This window comes from Hipposideros armiger, unplaced genomic scaffold, assembly GCF_001890085.2.
Source record: "Hipposideros armiger isolate ML-2016 unplaced genomic scaffold, ASM189008v1 scaffold_110, whole genome shotgun sequence".
Taxonomy (NCBI): Eukaryota; Metazoa; Chordata; class Mammalia; order Chiroptera; family Hipposideridae; genus Hipposideros; species Hipposideros armiger.
In genome coordinates this window covers 2,953,800-2,973,313 of record NW_017731460.1, presented here as the reverse complement: position 1 = coordinate 2,973,313, position 19,514 = coordinate 2,953,800, and the positions used below count along the sequence as shown (strand labels likewise).

Sequence of the window (19,514 nt, the reverse complement as noted above, 5' to 3'; positions counted from 1 at the left end):
GGACGGAAGGGGGAGGCAGGAGGACTCGGTGTGACCCAGTCCAGCTTTACCCTCCTTCCTGACCCTCTCCCCTCACAGTCCCCAGACAAGGGCCTCACGGCGGCGCTTTCAATGGCAGGCAGCCTCCTCCTCGGAGCCTCTGAGCGCGCTGTGCTCTCAGCCAGAAAGATCTTCCCAGATTCCACACGGCTCCACGCCGTCCTCATTCCACTCTGGGCCTCAATGTCCCCTTTTCATAGCCACCCTATCTAACTGTCCCATCGCTCTGCCCCCTGACCCTGCTGCATTTTTCTTAATAGCGCTTTAAAAATTTTCTCTTATTAGTTTCAGGTGTACAAAACAACCTACTGATTAGACATTTACACCCCTCACAAAGTGACAACCCCAACAAGTGTACTACCCCTCTGACAAGGTACATAGCTATTCTAATACCATTGACTATACTCCTTATGCTGTACTTTACATCTTGTGACAATATATACAGATATACACACACACACACACACACACACACACATATATATATATATATATATGTAATTATAGTTGACGTAATAGCTCTTACCACCACCTGACATCCTGATATTTATGTATTTGTGTTCTGTCCTGTCTCTCCACCCTCCGGGGCCAGTCCTCTGAGGGCAGGGACTTTTGCTGCTTTGTTTACTGAAGTTGATGTGTCCTATCACCTAGAATAGCGGCTAGCAGAGAACATGCTTAATGAGTATTTATTGTCATGGAATCTAATGACTCAATCATGTCTCTTTCCCATGAAAAGCCCTTTACTGACTTATGTGCTACTAGCCTCAGCCTTCATCTTCACCTCTGCTCTGGCCACTCCCCAAGCCCCCTCCCACCCTCCCAACCTCTGACCCTTCACATTCAAAACTGCCTGGACAACCTGGAAGCCCCGGAACACCCCAGGAGCACCCCCAGGATCACTACTGCCCTTGCTTTTACTCATGCTGCATGCACCCCCCCCTGCTCCACCCTCTCCCAAATCCTATTAACCCTTCATAGTCAGACTGGAACCCCACTCCTCTCGAGGTCTTCTCCCCGTGCTCCACGGCCTTTAGGACCTGCACCCAGTACTGCTCTAATCACTGCCGCCATATCTGTCTGCCTCCCAGGTGGAACTCAAGTTCCTTAAAGGTCGGGGAAATCGGTCCCCTCTGTGTTCTCTGAGGCAGCGCGGTGCCTGGCAGGGAGCAGATGCTTAGTGGATGGTAGGTTATATTAAGATTCAGATTGTTCTAATGCTAATAGTTGTTATGAACTATTATCTCTAACAAGTCCCACCATGGGAGACAGGAGCAGCAAGCCAGCCATAGAGCTGGGAGCAGAACCCCCGCCCTTGGAGAAGGCCCTGAAGCTTTGCACCAGGGGCCAAACTGAGGGCAGGGGTCCTGTCTCTTGAGTGTGGACAGCTGATGATCTGAGACTGGTCACGAGGCTCGGGGCAGAGCCACAGGCTTTCACATCTGATGACAAGGCCAGTCCCATTGTCAGGGGGAAGCGCTCCCTTGCTCCTTGGTGCCTGCAATTCCCGGGTGATGTAAACCGGATACCTGCATCCCCTTCCTGGGAGGAAATCCTGCCAGCGTTCTCAGGGACATGGGACAGCGGGCCTCAGCTGGAGGAGGAAGGAGGAAAGGGGCCCCAGGGTGGGCCTGGGTCCAGGGAGAACTCTCTCTGGCTTGACCCCACTGGCCACAGCTGAGACTGCCACCTGGGCTGGCCACCAGTCCTGCTCCCAGTCAGTTCTACGGCCCTGAACACTGCATAGCTGGGACTTCTGCATGGAACACTGTTCCCTACACCCTCACCCCCTTCCCTACCCCTTCACTACCTCAGAGCAAAGCCGCTTCGCAGCCCATCTGACTCTCTAAAAAGTATCAAAGGGTACACAGAACTGGATTTATACCTCCTTCTTTTCAGAGTTGGAAACAAAGACCAGAGAGGTTAAGCAACGTGTCCAAGGTCACACAGCATGTTAGAGGCAGATCCCAGAATAGAAACTCAGCTGAGATTTCAGTTGTTATTATTTGGAGTCACCAGGAAAGCATGTGCTCAACGCCCTTTCTGAGACTGGAGGCAGAAGGTTGAGAGGGCTTTCTGTCCTCTCCAGAAAACCCACCCTCCTTCCTTCTGCAAGTACACAGGCACTGTCTGGCTTTAAATTCAAAGAAATTCCATCTCTGCTCACTGGCTCTCAGACACGGGAAGCAGCCCCGTACCCTGTGGCTTCTTCCCTGGAGGATGCGTTCAATAAACAGAGCTCCTTTCTCATCTTCCTGCATAAATATTTCAGGAGACTAAGAAACAAACAGATCTGCGTTTGATCTGCTGCTGGCTACTCAGAAATGGGGGCCGCTTTATTCTAGGCAGGGCCCTCACGCCCTCCCCAGGCAATGAAGTGTCCACCCAGCCATGAGAAATACAAGACAGCAAGGAGAGCCACCTCCCTGCAGGGGCTGCTCACCTGGGTTGGGGAACCTGGCTGAGGCTGGAGAGCAGAGCCCAGTTTGTACCGGAAGCGCCCTGCCCCATTACTTGCCATTCCTAGAAATGGGAGGACATGGTCTGTTTAGTGTCTATTGTTCTTGGGAACGCTTCAGTCACTGCTGCCCGAGACCACAAGGGACGTGGGGTTCCTGTGCAGATGGGCACTGCCTATGGGGAACAGGGTGCAGAGCCTCCAAGAACAGGTGGGCCACAGTTCTGGCTGGAAGCCTTGGCGACCTAGCAGGCTGGTCCCCGCTACGTCTCCCCCAAACTCTCCTTTTGTTTATTCATTCAAATGTTCATTCATGGAGCACATTATTCTTGGACCCAGAACATTCAGCGGCTCCCCACTGCCAACAGGATTCTGACTTCTAGGCTATCATTTCCTATGCTTTTCCATCTTGCCCCACCCCAGCTTCCCAACCACATCTCTCTGCTCAAGCCACACTCACACTCCAGTTAGCACAGTTCCTCCCTTTCGCCCCCAAAAGAGCCCCTCCCTTTTTTAAATGCTGTCCTGCCTTTGCCTTTTCTTCTCTCCTGTTCTTTTCTCTCACCCTTCTCAGGATGGTTGCATGTGCCACCTCCTCCAAGAAGCCTTCCTTGATCATCCCACCCCGCAATGATCCCCTGTCCTCCCTGAGCTCCCTTATAGATCGCTGCCACGGCTGCCACCGGGAACTGCTCCTGTGACATTCTCACATGTGAGGTCTTATCGTTCCAACTCAGTTACAAGCGTCTAGAGAGCCAGGTTCCAGCTTCTATTTCAGCCAAGTGTGTGAGAATGAGGGCTGTACCTGGAAGAAAACGCAGCTTTGAAGAAATCCTGATGCCCAAGCCTCACCTCCCAGAGATTCTGATTCTATTGTTCTGGGGGAATGGGGGCAGGGAGGATCAACTACATAATTTGTAGGACCCCTTGATCAACAGTTATAAAGAATTTCAAGTCAGTGTCAGAATACTAAACCAGGTGTCAGGCAGGTCGCACACCCATGAAGCTGGCCCCAGGGACATGGGCTTAAAGGTCCCCAACTGATTTGCAGCCAGCATTGAGGGCCACTAATGGCGATGGGGAGCCACTGAGGGCTCTGCACCTCTGAGTCCCCATGACGGTGCTCTCATCTGCATCTCCTTTACCTCTGCGAGCCCGGGCTGCCTGGGGCACAGACTAATATCTGCAGAGTGAATGAATATACGAATTGATGGAGAGCGATGGAGCTTGAGCCAGAAAGCTGGGAAGAACCCTGGGTCCAATTTTAAAAAAAATCAAATATAAACATAGTAAATATTAACATTTTATTATAAATAAATATAATAATAACTATTTTATTTAATAAGATAAACTATTAACATTCAGTTATTAAAATATATCCGATATGCCCATAGGTGCACAAATCTTATGTGTTCAGCTTGAAAAATTTTTACACATGCATCTATTCACCTAACCACTGCCATTCCAGAAGGTTCTCTCATGCTCTAGCCTAGCTAATACTACACCCCACCCCCAACCCAGGTCACCACTGAAACCAGGATAGAATTTTCATCAAAGGCTCTCTGGCTGAAGGAGGCAGAGTCAGCACAAGGGGTGTAGTAAAGAGACGTGGAATAGGCTGACTCATAAAATTCCTTCTGTGTGCAAAGGGCTGATGTTTACACCAAATGGGAGGTTCAGACAGGCTGAATGACTTGCTCAAAGTCACAGGGCAAGCTGGTGGCAGAGTCGGGACTCAACTCTGGCCCTTGACTTCCAAGTTTCGTGAACTTTTCACAACCTTTGGCAATCTGGGTGAGTACACGTGCGTGTGCTGCACCAGAGGAAACTTGGGAGGAGAATCTGGCTGCAGGGTCTGGAGAAGCTGGAGGAGGGAGGAGAAAGGGGCCGGGCCCAAGGCTGGGCAGCAGCCACAGGGCAGAAGCTCCGAGCGTAAGCACATCCATAAGCTCACTCCTGCACCCAGCCTCCAACTAGGTGATACTATCCTAAGATAGGGAAACTGAGTCCCAACCAGAGGGGGAAGTATCTGACCCAAGATCACACAGCCACAGTGTCAGAGCTGGTGTAGGCAGGGACCTCCAAACCCCTATCTCAGTGGTCTCTCCCCATGCCATAACCAACCCTTCTTAGCAGGAGACTGATGGCCCTCTGCCCCCTTCTTCTGTCTTCTCAACCCCCAGACCCAACCTCTCTGGCAGCCCCAGGTAGGTGGAAAAAGCCAATACCATGGAGTGGTCCTGGGGCCATCTTGATGGAGAGGGGCACGTGCAGCCCCCACTCCCAGGCCCAGGGAGATGCCCTCAGGAAGTCTGGGCTGGGGGCTGGCACCCAAACCCCCATCTCATTGTACACAGGCTTTGTGAATGACGAGTCACCTCTCTGCTTCTAGGGCAACATGGGCTGGGGTGGGCCACCGAAATTGCAAGTAGGGTCATGTCACTCCTCTGCTTAAAACCCCTCTAGGGCTCCCAGGGCACCACAGGGTGACGTTCCAGCCCCCTGGTTCCTACCTGCCTCTCCAGTCTTCTTTACCACATGCGCTATCCATCTCTTCCCACCCAGCAGCAACCAACTCTTGTCTCTCCAGGAATAAGCCACACCCTTGACACCTTCCATGCCTTTGCTCACACCACCCCCTCCACCTGGAATGCCTTTTCCTGCTCTGCCTCTGCCTCTGCCTCTGCCTCTGCCTCTGCCTCTGCCTACTAATCCTTGAAGACAGGGCTAAGATCTCTGCTTCCAGAAACCTTCCCTGGCTTCCCCATCTGGTGCCCAGGCGTCAGGGTTTTATACATACAGCTCTGTCACCGCCCTCTACACCCCTGTTCCTTTCTCCCACATCCCTGCAGCAGCCGTCTGTCCTTCCAAGTGACCTGTCTCCCCCACTAGACTGGGATCCCCCTGAGGATCCCTGTGTGCTCCATGCCACATGCTTTGGGCCTGACACACAAGTGCTCAGCAAGTGATTTTTAAAATGAATCTGGGGGACTCATTTCATTTGACTAGGGGTGAGGAGTGGGGAGGGTGGTCAGGCGAGCAGAGCAGCAAGGGTGGAGAGGACACAAAATAATGGTCATCTTCTCCACTCCCATTTATCTGACAGAACTGGCTCATGGTCACCCGCTGTCTCCTCTTACCTCACTTTCCCCTCAGAAACCTCTCCTGACTCTCATTACTTAGGGTCCTGCTGCCAATGGGCTGGGCCCAGTCAATGGCAATCATTTAAGGCATTCTGTCTCCCATGGGAATTTACATGTTAATAACATCTAGAAGGCCCAACGGAACTGAATTTTATAGTAGTAGGCTCTGGGCAAGGTGACGGGGAGGGCATTCTTGGAAAAGCAAGCACATAGCACGATCCATCATCCACTGCCAGGCCAGCCGGCCTTAAGTGTCCACAGGCGGTGCAATCAGACATACCAGGGTCAGGTCCACGGTCACCCTCCCCCACTGTGTGAAGCAGAGAGCGCCACCCTCTCTGAGGTTCAGTTTCACCTTCTGTAAAGTGGGGATACCAGCAGAGTTGTGGGGCTCCATGAAATAACAGATGGCCGTGCTTGTGTAATTCAGGAGAGCTAGCTGCATCATTCCTACTGCTTTTCCAAAATAAAGGCCACAGAGTGCTCGCTTCGGCAGCACATATACAAAATAAAGGCCACAGAGCCGCGGCTCCCACGGCCAGCTCCAGCACCAGTTCTCTAGGGGACAGGGGAGGGCGGCTTTGTTTGTGACGCCTGAGCCTCCCTCTCCTTCTCTCCGCCCACACTCCCTTCCTCCATCCTTCCCTCCAAGCCAGAGTTCCAGGGAAAACTTTGCCTGGAGGCTTCTCAAGCCAATGATAAGGTCTGGCCAGCAGAAAGCTCTTAGCAACCCAGGCTCCCAACCCAGAGGCCCCTCTAATGGTTTCAGAGAAACAAAGGAAGGCAAGATTGCCTACCATCCAGGGTGCCAGGAGAGCCCACTTCCAGGAGGGAGAGCAGGGATCACAGGTTGCCTTGGAGGCCAGGGTGGTGGCCTGGCACACAGGACATGTGGCTGCCAGATCGCAGGAATCACAGCTCCCCCCACCCCCACCCCCCGCCCCCAGGATGAACAGAAGGAACCTCAGAAGTCCTCCTCTTTCCTCTGACACAGCTGTGTCCAGGCCCCAGGGCTGGGCACTCCTGGCTGGTCACTTGGGGGGCCAGCCCTCTCATTTCAGATGCTCCTTGCCATCTAGGCTAAGTTCTCAAAGTCTCCTTTCTGGAACTTTCCCCAATCACCCACTTTTGAATCAGTCCTTGGCCTGATTTCTATTAGAAGTCTAGAAAAACCCAATGAACTGAAACTCACCCGACCTGAGCCAGCCATTAACCTGAGGGAGCCCCAGGTCCTGCTCGGTCACTTTGTTCCCTTAGGTAGACATTTTGGGGCCTCAGTTTTCTCCCCTGCAAAACTGGGAATCCTATTATATCTCTTTAGAGTCCTTTCCGGCTCTAGCAGTCCCGATCTATAAGAGGAAGGATTTAGCCCAAGCAGCAACCCCAGGGGATGATGCAAATCCTGCCCAGTCTTATATCTTTACACCTGGTACCTCAAAGTCTGGACCACACCCTTGATGAATGCTGTGAAAGGCACCAATAGGATCAGACATAATCCCTGGCCTCAGCAAGCTCACATGAAGTTAAGGAGTCAAGGTCCGTGCTCATAAAATCAGCAAACAACATTGGGGCTGGCCGGGTGGCGCAGCTGGTTAGAGCGTGAGCTCTGAGCAACAGGGTCGCTGGTTCGATTCCCACATGGGCCAATGAGCTGCGCCCGAGCTGAGCTGCCAACAGGCAGCCAGATGGCTCAGGTGGTGAGAGCGTGTGCTCTTAACAACAAGGCTGCTGGTTCGACTTCCGCATGGGATGGTGGGCTGTGCCATGCCCCCCGCAACTAGATTGAGGGTGGCGACTGGACTTGGAGCTGAGCTTACGCCCTCCGCAACTAAGATTGAAGGACAACTTGACTTGGACCTGATGGGTCCTGGAAAAACAATGTTCCCCTTCCCCAATTCCCCAATACTGTTCCCTTTCCCAATTCCCCAATAAAATCTTAAAAAAGAAAAACTCAGCATACAACATAAGACATTAGGCCTTTGCCTGCGATGGGTATAGTGGAGACTGGGTGCTACAGGAGCTCCAAGGCAGAGAAATTTCCAGACCCTGAAACGGCCAGTTTAACAGGACAATTTGTGTCCTGAAATAGCCTCAATCCACAGGAACTTAAATTCACTCTCAGATATTTTAATGACTTTGGCAGGAAGGCAGATCCAGGGCCTTTAGAGGACAGATTTGTGATAACAAAAAGTTATCAGAGGGACCCTCAGGTACATAGAAATCCCCTTTCCCAGAATTCGAAAATTCTCAGAATCCCAAATTTCCCCTACATTCCTGCAACCTGACCTTTCACATGGAAGTCAGCAGGGAAGGAATAACAGCATTTTCTTCCTGAAGTTGAACAAAAAACTCACAAACTAAATCTTTTTGTCCCCTTCCACCAACGCTTTCCTTTCTATCAACTGTTTGAATGTCCTGGAAATTCCCCCCATCCCAGATTATAAAGCTATTAGTTTTGAAATCACACTCGGAGGTGTTTAAATGGTTTGCTGCAAATGCCTCAAGCTAGTAGAGGATATTCCTTTCCATAACCTCAAAGGAAAAACAGATCAGAGCCCCCAGGGTGTGTCTGAAGCAAAGGTCAAGGTCGTTTGCCAATGGGGACTGGATTTCTTCGCCCAGGGACCTGGGCAAGACTGTGCCCTGACACCCCATCTTTCCTCACCTTCCATAGGGAGCCAGTAATACAGATCAAGGTCTCAAAGCTTCGTTCGGCTCACTTTTCAAATTAAAGCAGGACACCCAATTTTTATAGCTAGATTATTTGTCCCAAGCATATTAAGACACCCAAAATAGAACAGGAAGGGAGAAAAGCAACTTTTCATCTACATCAAACTAGCCTGACAGCAAAAACACACAGAGGCTCTTTAGAAGAGATGAACTGGTCTCTTCCAACAGAGTACGGATCAATTCTGTAGGCAGGACTATAGCAGCAGAGAAGTGGGTTAGCTGTTGGATGAAACTGCCTGACATTGAAGGTTGTGGGATACTGCTGGTGGCAGGGGCGAAGGAGGGTCCTTGAATGTGCCGTTACAATAAACCACCCCCTTCCATGACATCTGCAAACATATTTCCATATTACTTACATATTACAGCACCCTAGTGAGGTTGAGGACTAACTCCATTTCCACAAATGAGAAAACAGAGGCTCAGAGATGCCAAGAGACAGCCCAAGGTCACGCAGTAAGGAGCAGAGGCAAGAGCCTCCACATCCCCAGCCCTGGCCACCTGTTTCAAGGTCATTCCACCCTGACAGAGTGCAAGACAGAAGGCCTAGGAGGCAGGCTCAGCCCCTCACCAGCGTGAACCTTGGTAACTGTTACCTCCCTTCCCTCTCTAGGCCTCTGTGCAGCTAGAGATAATAGCACAGACCTCATAGGTTGTCAGGAAGATGAAATGAGTAAATAACGTATGAAACACTTTTTATGTGCCTGCCATAAACCAAGCACTCTAGAAAGGTTAGCTACTTCTGTTGTTATTGTTGTTATTGTTTATTTCACTGTCAGTTCCTTAAAAGCAGGGATCTAACACCTGGTGAAAGTCTGGAAACTGCCTTCTTATAAATGAATACTTAGTAGATGAATCCAAATTAAGATTAGGAGTGATTCTCATGTTCCTAGAAAGTGTGGAATGCAATGGAGGCAGAGGGCTGGACCTGATGACCTCAGCTGGCTCTGGAGTTAAACCCTGAGCATGTGGGCTTCTTCCCAGGGATTAATATAAGCACCCCCCCCCCGCAGTGTGAGTCTCCCCACACACCCCTCTCTGGGCAGCCAGAGCCTTCAAGGGTGTTACCACCTGTATCACAAGAGGCCAGTAAGTTTAAGCCTGTGGCACGAACTCCATGTAAAATGTCTGCCTTCCCTGAGCTCAGGCAGGGCAGAAACCAAAATGCAGACACTCAATGGACTTTTAACATTAAAAGTTTTATTATATATATATATATATATATATATATATATATATATATATATAGTTTTACTTTAAAGACCAAGTCCCAATCCAGATCATCGGAAAGATATAAAGAATAAAAATGGTCATAATTGGGCCCAATAAAAATATAATGTGGAAATTTTCCTACCAGAACAAAGTTTCCTTTCGGAAAAATAAATGACCCCTCCCCGGAGCTGCTTTTGAGCCAGGAGGGCCCCTGCCCTCCCTTCCACAGCCCAGGGAGGCTCTGTGAGGGGTGGCCATGAGCCGGACAACCGAACGTGGCACTTCCACAGCCCTTTTGCCCAGGTCAGTTTAAGTGGCCCAGACAAGTCCTCCTCCCTGTAATCATCAAACCACAGCAAGGAGGGAGGAAAGCATGCCAGAGTCAGGAGGCTGGGGTCTGGACCAGCCTCTATTCTGCCTTGCTGGGTGACCTTTTGCAGCTTACGTGGCTTCTCCATGCCTGTTTCCTGCTACATAAAGTGGAGCAGCAACAGTAACCTACACCATGAAGTCATTCTGAGGATTAAATGAGCTCCAACACGTACAGAGCCATCACCAATGCTGGCATGCAGGAAGCAAGCCCGGTGTGTTATTTTCAACTCCGGACCTTTGCCCATGCTGTTCCCTCTGCCTATTCTCTACTCAGCTCCCTCCTTTCACCTACTATCTCCTACTCCCCTTCATGATTCAACTTAGAAGTCACTTCCTGAACCCTCTGGCTAGGTCAGGCCGGCGGCTATTATTCCCTGTATTTCTCATTTCATAACCCCAGGACCCTTATTGTCAGCATTTCTTTAAGTTTCTGTCTTCCTGATGCTAATAGCTAACACTCACTGCCAGGCACGTGGTATGTGCTTCACGAGAATCAGCTCATTTAATCTATAATAATCCTTTTAAGTACTACTATTAATAATCCCAATTAATGGATGGGGAAACAGATGTTCAGAGAGGTTAGGCAACTTGCCCAAGGACAGACAGCAAGTAAATGACCCAGGGCCACCTGTCTGACTCTAAAGCTGGCATTCTTTAGAGTCGGCTCCCCCTGGGACTCAAGGGCCACCTCGAGAGAAGGCCATTTCTCGTAAGGGCTGCAGGCCTGGACCACGGACCTGCGTTCCCTACACAAAGCTAGCTTCAAGGAAATGGGGACGGTGGCTCTGTCTCAGTCACACCTGTTCTGCCCCTGGGCTGGCTGCCCTGCCTAAGCAGCCCTACCTGATGTCAGCCACCATGTGTAGGATTCTCTCCTCACCCAGCACCCTTCCCCAAATTATTTACATGGTTCCCAGCTCCAACCAAGGCCACAGGGACATCTAAGAGGACACATCCACAGGTGTCACCTTCAAGGCAAGCAGCATTTGTCAGGCATGCCTTGGTGCCAGGACCACAGACACACAGACAGAAGGCCTCTACCTTGGCAGGGTGGAGAAGCAGAGTAGAGTGGAACACCAGCACAAGGGGCCTGGAAGTTGGAGGCACGTGTGCTCGTCAGGCAGCCCAGGCACAGATCCCCGCTCCTCCATCCACTACACCTGCCACCTTGGGCAATTCACTCACCTACCCTCGCTGAGCCTCAATTTCCTCCTCTGGCAAATGGGATCATCGGATGACAGACTCGACCTCATGGTCGTACAGAGTTAAGTGTGATCATGCATGCTGAATGCCTAATAACTATTATTTTCTGATGATGGTGATTAATCTTCACAGGATGTGGATCATTATGTGATCGGATTGAGAAGGTTCTGGCTGAAAGTCAGAAGATCTCGGTGTGCATCCCGGATCAGACCCACACTAGCTCTGTGACCAGGGTGTGGCCATCTCTCCACTCAGAGAGTCTGTTTATTCATTTGTAAATAAGGGGTACATCCTCCCCCCATCCCACCCCCGCAGGGATCATTGAAGGAATTCAGTACAGTAACCCATGTTTGTAGTCTATAAACAGGACAGTCCTGAGCAAACCTGGGCACCTCCCATAGCTGTGTTAATTAATCGAAAGGAGGGTGCCAGCCAGAAACCAATCATGAAGTCCCTCCAAGGGCCTCTATGGGGACCAGGGGGAGGGGTGGAGGAATGGCTGATGGCAGCTCCTCCCCTACTTCCCACCTCCCCCACACACTTGTGCCTCCTGCACAGCTGGTCCCACACTCCAGGCCCACAAAGGAGAGGCTCATTCTAAGCAGCTTCTTTTCATGTGGAAGCCACTGGATTTGCATCTGTCTTTCCCTGGCAGGGCTTGCTCCATGCCAGCTGCTCCAAGCGCCCCAGGCTGCAGGCTTCTCTAAGCTGGGCCAGAGCCTTCGGGGTCCACATACAGGGAAAGGAAGGGGAACAGAACAAGCTGATCAAGAGAAGAGGGAAGGCGAGGGGGCTGGGCACGGGGGAAATCTGCACATTCTCTCATCTCCAAGACACCAGACAAATTCTGTGGCCAGCATATCCAAATCAGAATCTGGGCTGCCCCGGTGCCAGGAGCCGGCGACGGCTGAGGCCATGTCTGCTCCAGGCTAGCCAACCCGGGAGAGAAGTGGAAAAACTCACTTCATCACTGAGCTGCCAGGGCCTGATGCTGCCAGGCCGTTGGTCCAGCCAGTGTCCAACACTCTCAAACTGGCCGAGCTCAAGTCTACACTGATTCCACAGGGCCAGCCAACTGTGGGGTGATTCCGGGGCCCTGGGGAGCCTCACACTCCTTTCCAGATGCCTCTAAGTGCTGCCATAGGTGCCAATGTGGCAAAACCCCAGGACAAGAGAACACAGGGCCTCTGGGCTCCTCAAGTAACTTACCAGAGCTCTTCTGGAGAGTGAATTTCTTTGCCTAGAGAGAGAGACAGCAAGGGAGGAAAGAACCCCCATTTATTGAGCACTTATAGTATGCGGGCAAGACAGGCCTCTCCTGGCTTGTGTCCCCTGGACCAAGAGGCTCTGGACTCAGGACTTTGGCGCTTCTCCTTCCACATCCATCTTCTCAAAGGCCCTGGGCAGCAGGGGTGGTGGCTTAGGCATTCTGTCACGCTGGGGCCTGACATAAGGCCTGGCCCAGAGGTGGAGCTCTGAGGGTGCTGGCTGAACGAATGAGGGAATGTTAGTATCATTCCTTCTGCGTGAGAATGCTAGATCTCTGGAAGAACTGAGAGGAAGGAGGAGGTATAATGAGTGTGTGGAGCAGAGAAGGCAGAAGCCCCACGTGCTGGGGAGCTGAGTGTGTTCCTTTTAACTGAGGCTCTGTGACATGCTGGCTCTCACAGACTCTCCCAGTAAGAGCCAGACAGAAAAGGGGTGCTGGGAAGTGGGATGTCTGGGGACGATGGAGTCCAGGCATTTTCTGCGTAGGCTAGATACTGGGTCAGGGAGTTGAAGGCAGGGGGGCCTTGCAATCCCCTCCTCCCCATCCCGACCATGGGTATAGCAAGGCCCTCCCATACCCCTTAAACCTCAAAATGCCTTGTCTCTGAGGAAGCCAGACACCAGCAGTCCAGGCTGAGCCGGTATAGTGGAGTAACTGGAGTGGGGCCAAAATACCTGTCCCTGGTTGGGCTGCCTGAAGTCCCCCGCACAAGGCAACTAGGTAGAAAGAGCGCAGAGCAGCAGTTGGGAGGACCCAGGTTCCAGCCCTGTCAGCCTCAAACCGACTTTAGGCAGGTCACGATTCTGCTCCCTGGGCCTCACTTCCCTCATCTGTGAAGGGAGAAGGTTAGATGATTTGATGGCTCAAACATTCTATTCTCCTATGAACCACTCTATAAGGGACCTAGAGGCACGTGATCTTTGTCAGACAATTAACTGTTATTAGTTACCTGGGAAAGCAACACTGTCCTCCATCCTATCACATTCAGCAGGGGCCAGGGGCTCCCAGCAGTGAGCTGAGCTCTGCCAGGACAGAGGCAGGAGAGAGAAGGCTGGCCTGCAGAAAGAGGGGCCACGGAATCAACTGCTTGGAGGGGAGCTGGCATCCAGGGTCTCCTCTTTGCCCACATTCCTTCTCCTAAGTCCTTTGGAGGTGCAGTAGGCATTCCTACTGCTCAGGGTACTTGGTTCCTGGACAGTAGATCCGCTAAACTAGCCCCGTAAACTTGGAAAGCACTGAGCTCACTGGCATCTAACCTAACCTGGGAACAAGGAAGCCGTCACTACAAGCCTCCACCTTCCTTACCTAGAAGCCCTCTTCTGGTCACATCACAGACAAAAGCCAGGAAATCCCACCAAAGGACCTCTGAGCAGCAAAGAGGAGGTTGCAAAGTCCTACATTACAGCTTGCAGGCTTTTCTTATAGCCCACTGACTTGTACTCTGTATTTTGTTCTGTTTTTCCAGCTGATGGCAGTTTAGAAACAGATATTTAGAACTGGAGAAGCACTGCTAGTCTAGCATATGACTCAAATGGAATAGAGATAGAAAAATATAAAAAGCAGGCACAAGAACTGGGGAATAAAATCATCTGGAGTAAAACTGTCTTGTTACTGGGAAAGCAGCCTTCAATCCCTCGCACCTGACTTGCCCATGGAAAGCTATTGGACTAAAACTGGGAGGGGCCTTGACCTCCCGTGGACGACGAGTCCTGGGAAGCTCCATCTGGTCCCTCCCTCTACTCTTTCTTTTTTTTCTACTTCCTTTCTTCTCCTCCTCGTTACATAAAGAAACTAAGTTAGCTTATTAAAACACACACAATAGAGTTTAAAACGTCATAACCAGGAACAATGCCACAGTCCAGAGATCTATCTGCATGGCTCTGACTCTGTAGTGCTAGTCAGGGTAGCAGTCCCTGTAGGAACCCCCGCCCACCCACCAATGCTTTATAAGCAGTTCCACCAGCTGTACCCCACAATGAAGGGGATTAGGGGTATGCATGAGAGAGAAGGGGGTAAATGGAAAACAGAGGCCCACCTCCTCTAAGGAAGTGATACTGAAGATAGAGCAATTTGCCATCTGGTTGCCTCTCCTTCACTTTCCACACCTAACCCTGGCGGGAGGACTCTGCCCTCAGCAGGGCTGACCCAAGGTTCAGAGCATTGGTCTAAGGGGCAGGGAGCTGGGGCTTACCAGAGCGGGGTGACCCTGTGTCCAGAGGGGGAGCAGCTGAGGGCTGTGGTCTCACCCTCTAAGCCATTCCTTCCCTGCCTACCACCCCTAGTTTGTAAGCAGTGATCCCACCTCCCAGATGCGCTTTAGGGTTCGTCTTCATCTCTGTCTCGTAACCAGACCACCTCCCAGAGAACAAAGAGCCCCCTCTTCTCCATGAGAGCTGACTTCCTTGCTGAAGCTGAAGATGTCCCAAGACCCAGCAGAAGGGTCCTAGACATCATCAAAACTAATTCCTGCACTTCACAGGTAGGAAAACAGAGGCCTAGAGATGGAAGTGACTGGCCCAAGGTCACACAGCCTGTTGTTGGCTGATTTAGGACTAGAGGCCAGGCCTTCAGACGCCCAGAGCACTGTGCTTTCTTCTAGAACTTGTGGAGGCGCCTCTTCCAGCAGGCATTCAGGCAGCAGGACTGCTCCCAGGCGCCTCTCCTACGCCCCCCCTGCTCCTCCAGCCCTCCCCACAGGAATACTGCTAGTCTGTAAAGGGCTGGCAAGGGGAAAGGAGATAGGGTTAAGGCGGGGATTTTACTTAATCCTCTGAGCTGGTTTAAACTGATGCCACATTGTGAAGAGAGAGACACAGAGGGATGGGGGAAGGGGGAACATTAGTGAATAATCACTGGATACCAAGAGGCCAGGCCTGCCAGTGGGTTTCACAGACAAGTACCCACCTTCATGGACTCCTCACCCCAGGACTCAGGCCCCCAAGTACTGACCCTCTACCACGGAAACAACCCAATCTCCAGAGTGGTCAACAGTGCATAGCAATGGAGATATCACAGGCCATAGGTTACAGTACACCTGAGGGCAAACCCCAACTCTGCTATTTACTTGCTGTGTGATCTCAGGCAAATCGTTATATGTCTCTGAGCCTGTATCTTTCTCTGTTAAGGGGGCTAAACACACCTTCCTTGTAAGCCTCCTGGAAAGGAAGGCAGCCTGAGCCCCTGTACATAAAGAGATACAGGAGAGGCACTGAGTCTGAGCTCAGTGCTATTATTACAAGTCTCACATCCTTTATCTCTCATACGGGTCCATCCATTACTCTTCCGCCTCAACCGGCTTGCGTCTTTGACGTTAATAACCTTAATGATAATAATCCTTCCCAGATGAACAGTATTTGTATCATTTCAAAACCTAAGCATCCTACCCCTTGTGGGTCACAGCAGTCAGTAGTAGCCAGAGCTGAGGCAGCTCCTCAGCTCCCAAGTTCATCTTCCCACAGTGTTTCCAAGTCCCAATTTTGGAATTGAGCCCAAAGACCCTGAACAGATATGCTGCTTGTGGCAGATCTCATGGAGGCATGGGTAGCCCCCGGCTTATCAGAAAGAGAGAACCACCCCTCTTGTTGCCTCCACGGCTGACCCTCCATCTGATCCACTGCTCTGACCACAACCAAGCTGCCCTTTCCACTTTAGCCTCCAACTCTCCAATTCTGAAAGCCAGCTGAGCAGCTAGTGGAATCTGGCCTCGGGTGCATGCATAGCCAAGCCCAAGGCTGAGGCCAGGCTGTGAGCTCCTTACCCTGACAGAGCTCTCTCAAAAGTGTGCATTCACACCCTTGATCCTATTGGTTCTTCAACTGCCCAGCATGATCCCCAGCGTCCATATCATCACCCTCACTTTCCACAAGAAGAAACTGAGGCCCAGAGCAGAAGGGCCCAGCCAAGGTCATCCAGGGGTTCCATGTAGAGTTGGGGAGTGAACTCAGGTCTCCCTGGTCTCCTAATTCTGGGCACCTTCCACTACCCTGTCTGCTTTCCTCTTAACTCTTTCCTCCCCACAACACGGGGAAGCCCCAAATTCTCTCCAATAAACTTGGGCCCCTATGGCAAGGTCCAAGAACCCTCCTCCAATATGAGGGCTTCCAGAATGCCCATTTTACCCTTCCCTGTCACATTCCCTCCCCATATCTGCAAGCCAGTCACCGCAGAACCTTTCCTATCCGTAGTAGCAACTCCTGGGACTGGGAGCGCCTTCTCCACTGAGTGGCGTTGGCGCGGGGCCAGAGTCCCTGAGATGGGCGGGCGGCAGAGGCCGGCAGGTGTGGTGGGCTTTCCCCTCCGCGGGCCTCCTCAGGGCTCAAGCTCATTCCCACACCACGGTACAGCACCAGTCCCTGCCAGTGACTCCCTCCGCGCGCGCTCCAATGGGGGACACCAAGGAGCCGCCCAGCACTGCTCTCCAGGGGTTAAAAATGCAGCATCCTAAACAAGGGTTAAAAATGCAGTCCTGGGGTTGGGCCGGTGCAGAGGGATGTTGTCCAAACCACAGCGGCTGCCAAAGCGGCATCCTCCCCCTTCCCTCCGCAGTCCTTGGGGGCCGGAGCGACTCCAGCAACTGGGGGAGCAAAGGAGGCGCATTCTGCACCTTCCCAGCACCAGCGCCCCTTCTCACACCCCACCGCCCTCCCCCCTCCCCCAGCTGAGGACAGGGCTACCGGCGCCGGCGGGTCGCAGGCGCTTACCTTTGTGACAGTCATGCAGGAACTCCGGGGCGCTGCGGGCGCGCGGGCGCGGCGTGCAGGGGCGGTGGCCGGGGTCCGCTGGGGGCCTGGGCGGCAGCGGGAAAGAGTCCCGCGCGGCTTGGCGCGCTCGCGGCCCGGGAGGCTCTGGGCGCTCTCCCGCGCCCCGCGGGAGGCTCAGCTGAGCCGGGGGGCCGCGCTCCAGTCGGGCAGCGCGCAGGGACCGCTCGTCGGCGCTCGCCCGCCGCTCGTCGCTGATGTCAGCCCCGAATGTGCATTTATAATAGATGAGCCTCCTTCGCCGCAGGAAGGCGAGGCAGGAAGAAAGGGAGAGAGGGAGCGGGCCCAGGCTGCGGGGCGGGGGGAGGAAGAGGGGCCAGGAACTCGCTACAAAGGAGGAGGCGGAGGGAGGAGGAGGAGGAGGAAGCACACTCCCGCCCGCTGCCTTGCCCTGCGCCGCCGGGCCCGATTGCCGGCCGCCGGGCACTGCCGCTCCCGGGGCTCCGGCCGGGCGCCCAGGCCCGCGCGGCCTTAACCCCTTCGGGGCCGCGCACGCCAGGCGGCTAGGCGAAGCAGGATCCTGGCACCTGCCGTCCGGGGGAGTGGGCGGCGACCCGGGCTCTCGATGCCTCGCTGGCTCGGGGACGCTGGTGAAGTCACACGCTAGACTGCCGAGGCGCCGCGTGGGCCGAGAAGACCGCGGGGCTCGCCCCCTGGAGGTTCGCAAAGTCGGCCCGCGGGCCGTGAGTGCCTCGCTGCAGGCGAAGAGGGGCGTGGCAGCCGCCAGCCCCGGAGCTCTGCGGGCGCCCCTGCCTGGGGCAGACACCCAGCACAGGGTAACGGGATGGAGTTCTGTAAGCAATCTTTGGAATTTAATTCCCGAAGCGGCCTGCCCAGAAGGGATCGTAGCCAGTTTTACGCAGGAGGAAACTGAGGACCAGAGTGGAAAGTGACTTAGACAAGGGCGCATTTTTCTGGGTGCCAGCGGCCTGCACCGCAAGCTCTCCACCGAACCCCTTGTGATAAAAGCTGTGTTCTAAAGATAGGACTGGCCCTGCCCCAGATGTGTCTACACTGCCCTTGGTGCAGCGCTGATCTGGGGGACCACAGGTGCGTCCTGTACGGTGAACTAATCCTGACTTGGGTCACACCATATCCTGGAGCTGCTGCAGAGACTTGGGGGACAAACACCTGAAGGTGACCCCCTCCCCCTCAGTCTTGAATAGAGTGGTCCCCTCTCGAGTACCTGGGCAGAACCTGTTTGGCAGATACTCAACCACTGGGACGGAGCGGGGGAGGGGTTAGCCGAGATGGAGGGCGGAGAAGTGGGCCCTTTGATGCATCACCACCTCCCTGCAAGCCCGGAAGTGCTGGCTTCCTGCTGCCCAGCAATTTAACTACTTAATTTAAAAGCAATTAAGGACACGACGTCCTCGACACAGTGGATGAGCACTTCTAAGTGCCGGCGGGAACAGAGAGGAGAGCGGATGCCTGCCTTCAAGGAGCACACTGCTTACACCACAGCAACAAGAGTAGTCAGCATCTGGAGAGCGCTCTGAGGATCATCACTGCTATTTTTATTTGCATTTCCTTCTGTAATTCTAAATGCAACAGTATGAGGAAGAAATTCTCATTCTCATTTTGCCGATGAATGAACAGAGAGGGGAGAACTGCCCAAGATCACAGTGACTTGAACAGCAGTCTTTTGTGCTTTGGATCTGTGCATTCCAGGGACACTAAGGCCTGCTGCCTTATTTGAGCTAAAATTTACACCTGTCTTGGGAGATAGATGGATGGCTACTAGTCCCGCTTTCACACCTGAAGACTTTGGGTGACTTTTCTAAATTACTTGGGAGACAGATGTTGCACAGGCCTCAGTCATCTTCTTTGTGCTCCCATGCTAGCCCTCATGACTTTGACCAAATCGCTCACTCACCTGCCAAGAATGCCCTCTTAATTCTTCTGCCTAATCCAAACACTCCCCACCTCTCACCATCACACCTCCTTGCTGCACCCCTGACAACTCCATCCCTCCTGGCTCCGCTTGTTGTATTTGGGTCTGAGTGTCTGGTGCTGTTTTCAATGAGCTTCCTGTGGGTATAGACCATGACCAGAGAAGCGTCCTGAGCACAAGGGCATATTTTCTCTGGGCACACAGTAGGAACTCAGTGAATATTTATTTCCACCAAGAACAAATCAAGCAAAATGAACCTTTAGCCTGCAGCAGAAGAAACTTAGATTAGTCTGATGAAAGCATTTCTCCTCCTCAAGCTGTCCAGACTCAGAAGTGGTCCCAGTGCCTATCTATCTGGAGAATGCACCTCAGGACCTTTCAAGGACCCTCCAGCCCTTGGAAGCCATTAAAGGGCAACTCAGGAACACTAGTCACCCTT

General features: G+C 52.7%; 1 protein-coding gene across 1 annotated transcript in view; it reads right to left on the bottom strand.

Moving 5' to 3' along the window:
* The window catches only part of CORO2B (coronin 2B), a 139,359-nt gene extending 121,750 nt beyond the window's left edge, over positions 1-17,609 (bottom strand). The window contains exon 1 of the mRNA XM_019647304.1: positions 17,125-17,609. Within this exon, the coding sequence (XP_019502849.1) occupies positions 17,125-17,139 (15 nt within the window). The 5' untranslated portion in view covers positions 17,140-17,609. The remainder of the gene's footprint in view (positions 1-17,124) is intronic.
* Positions 17,610-19,514: the final 1,905 nt, after the last annotated feature.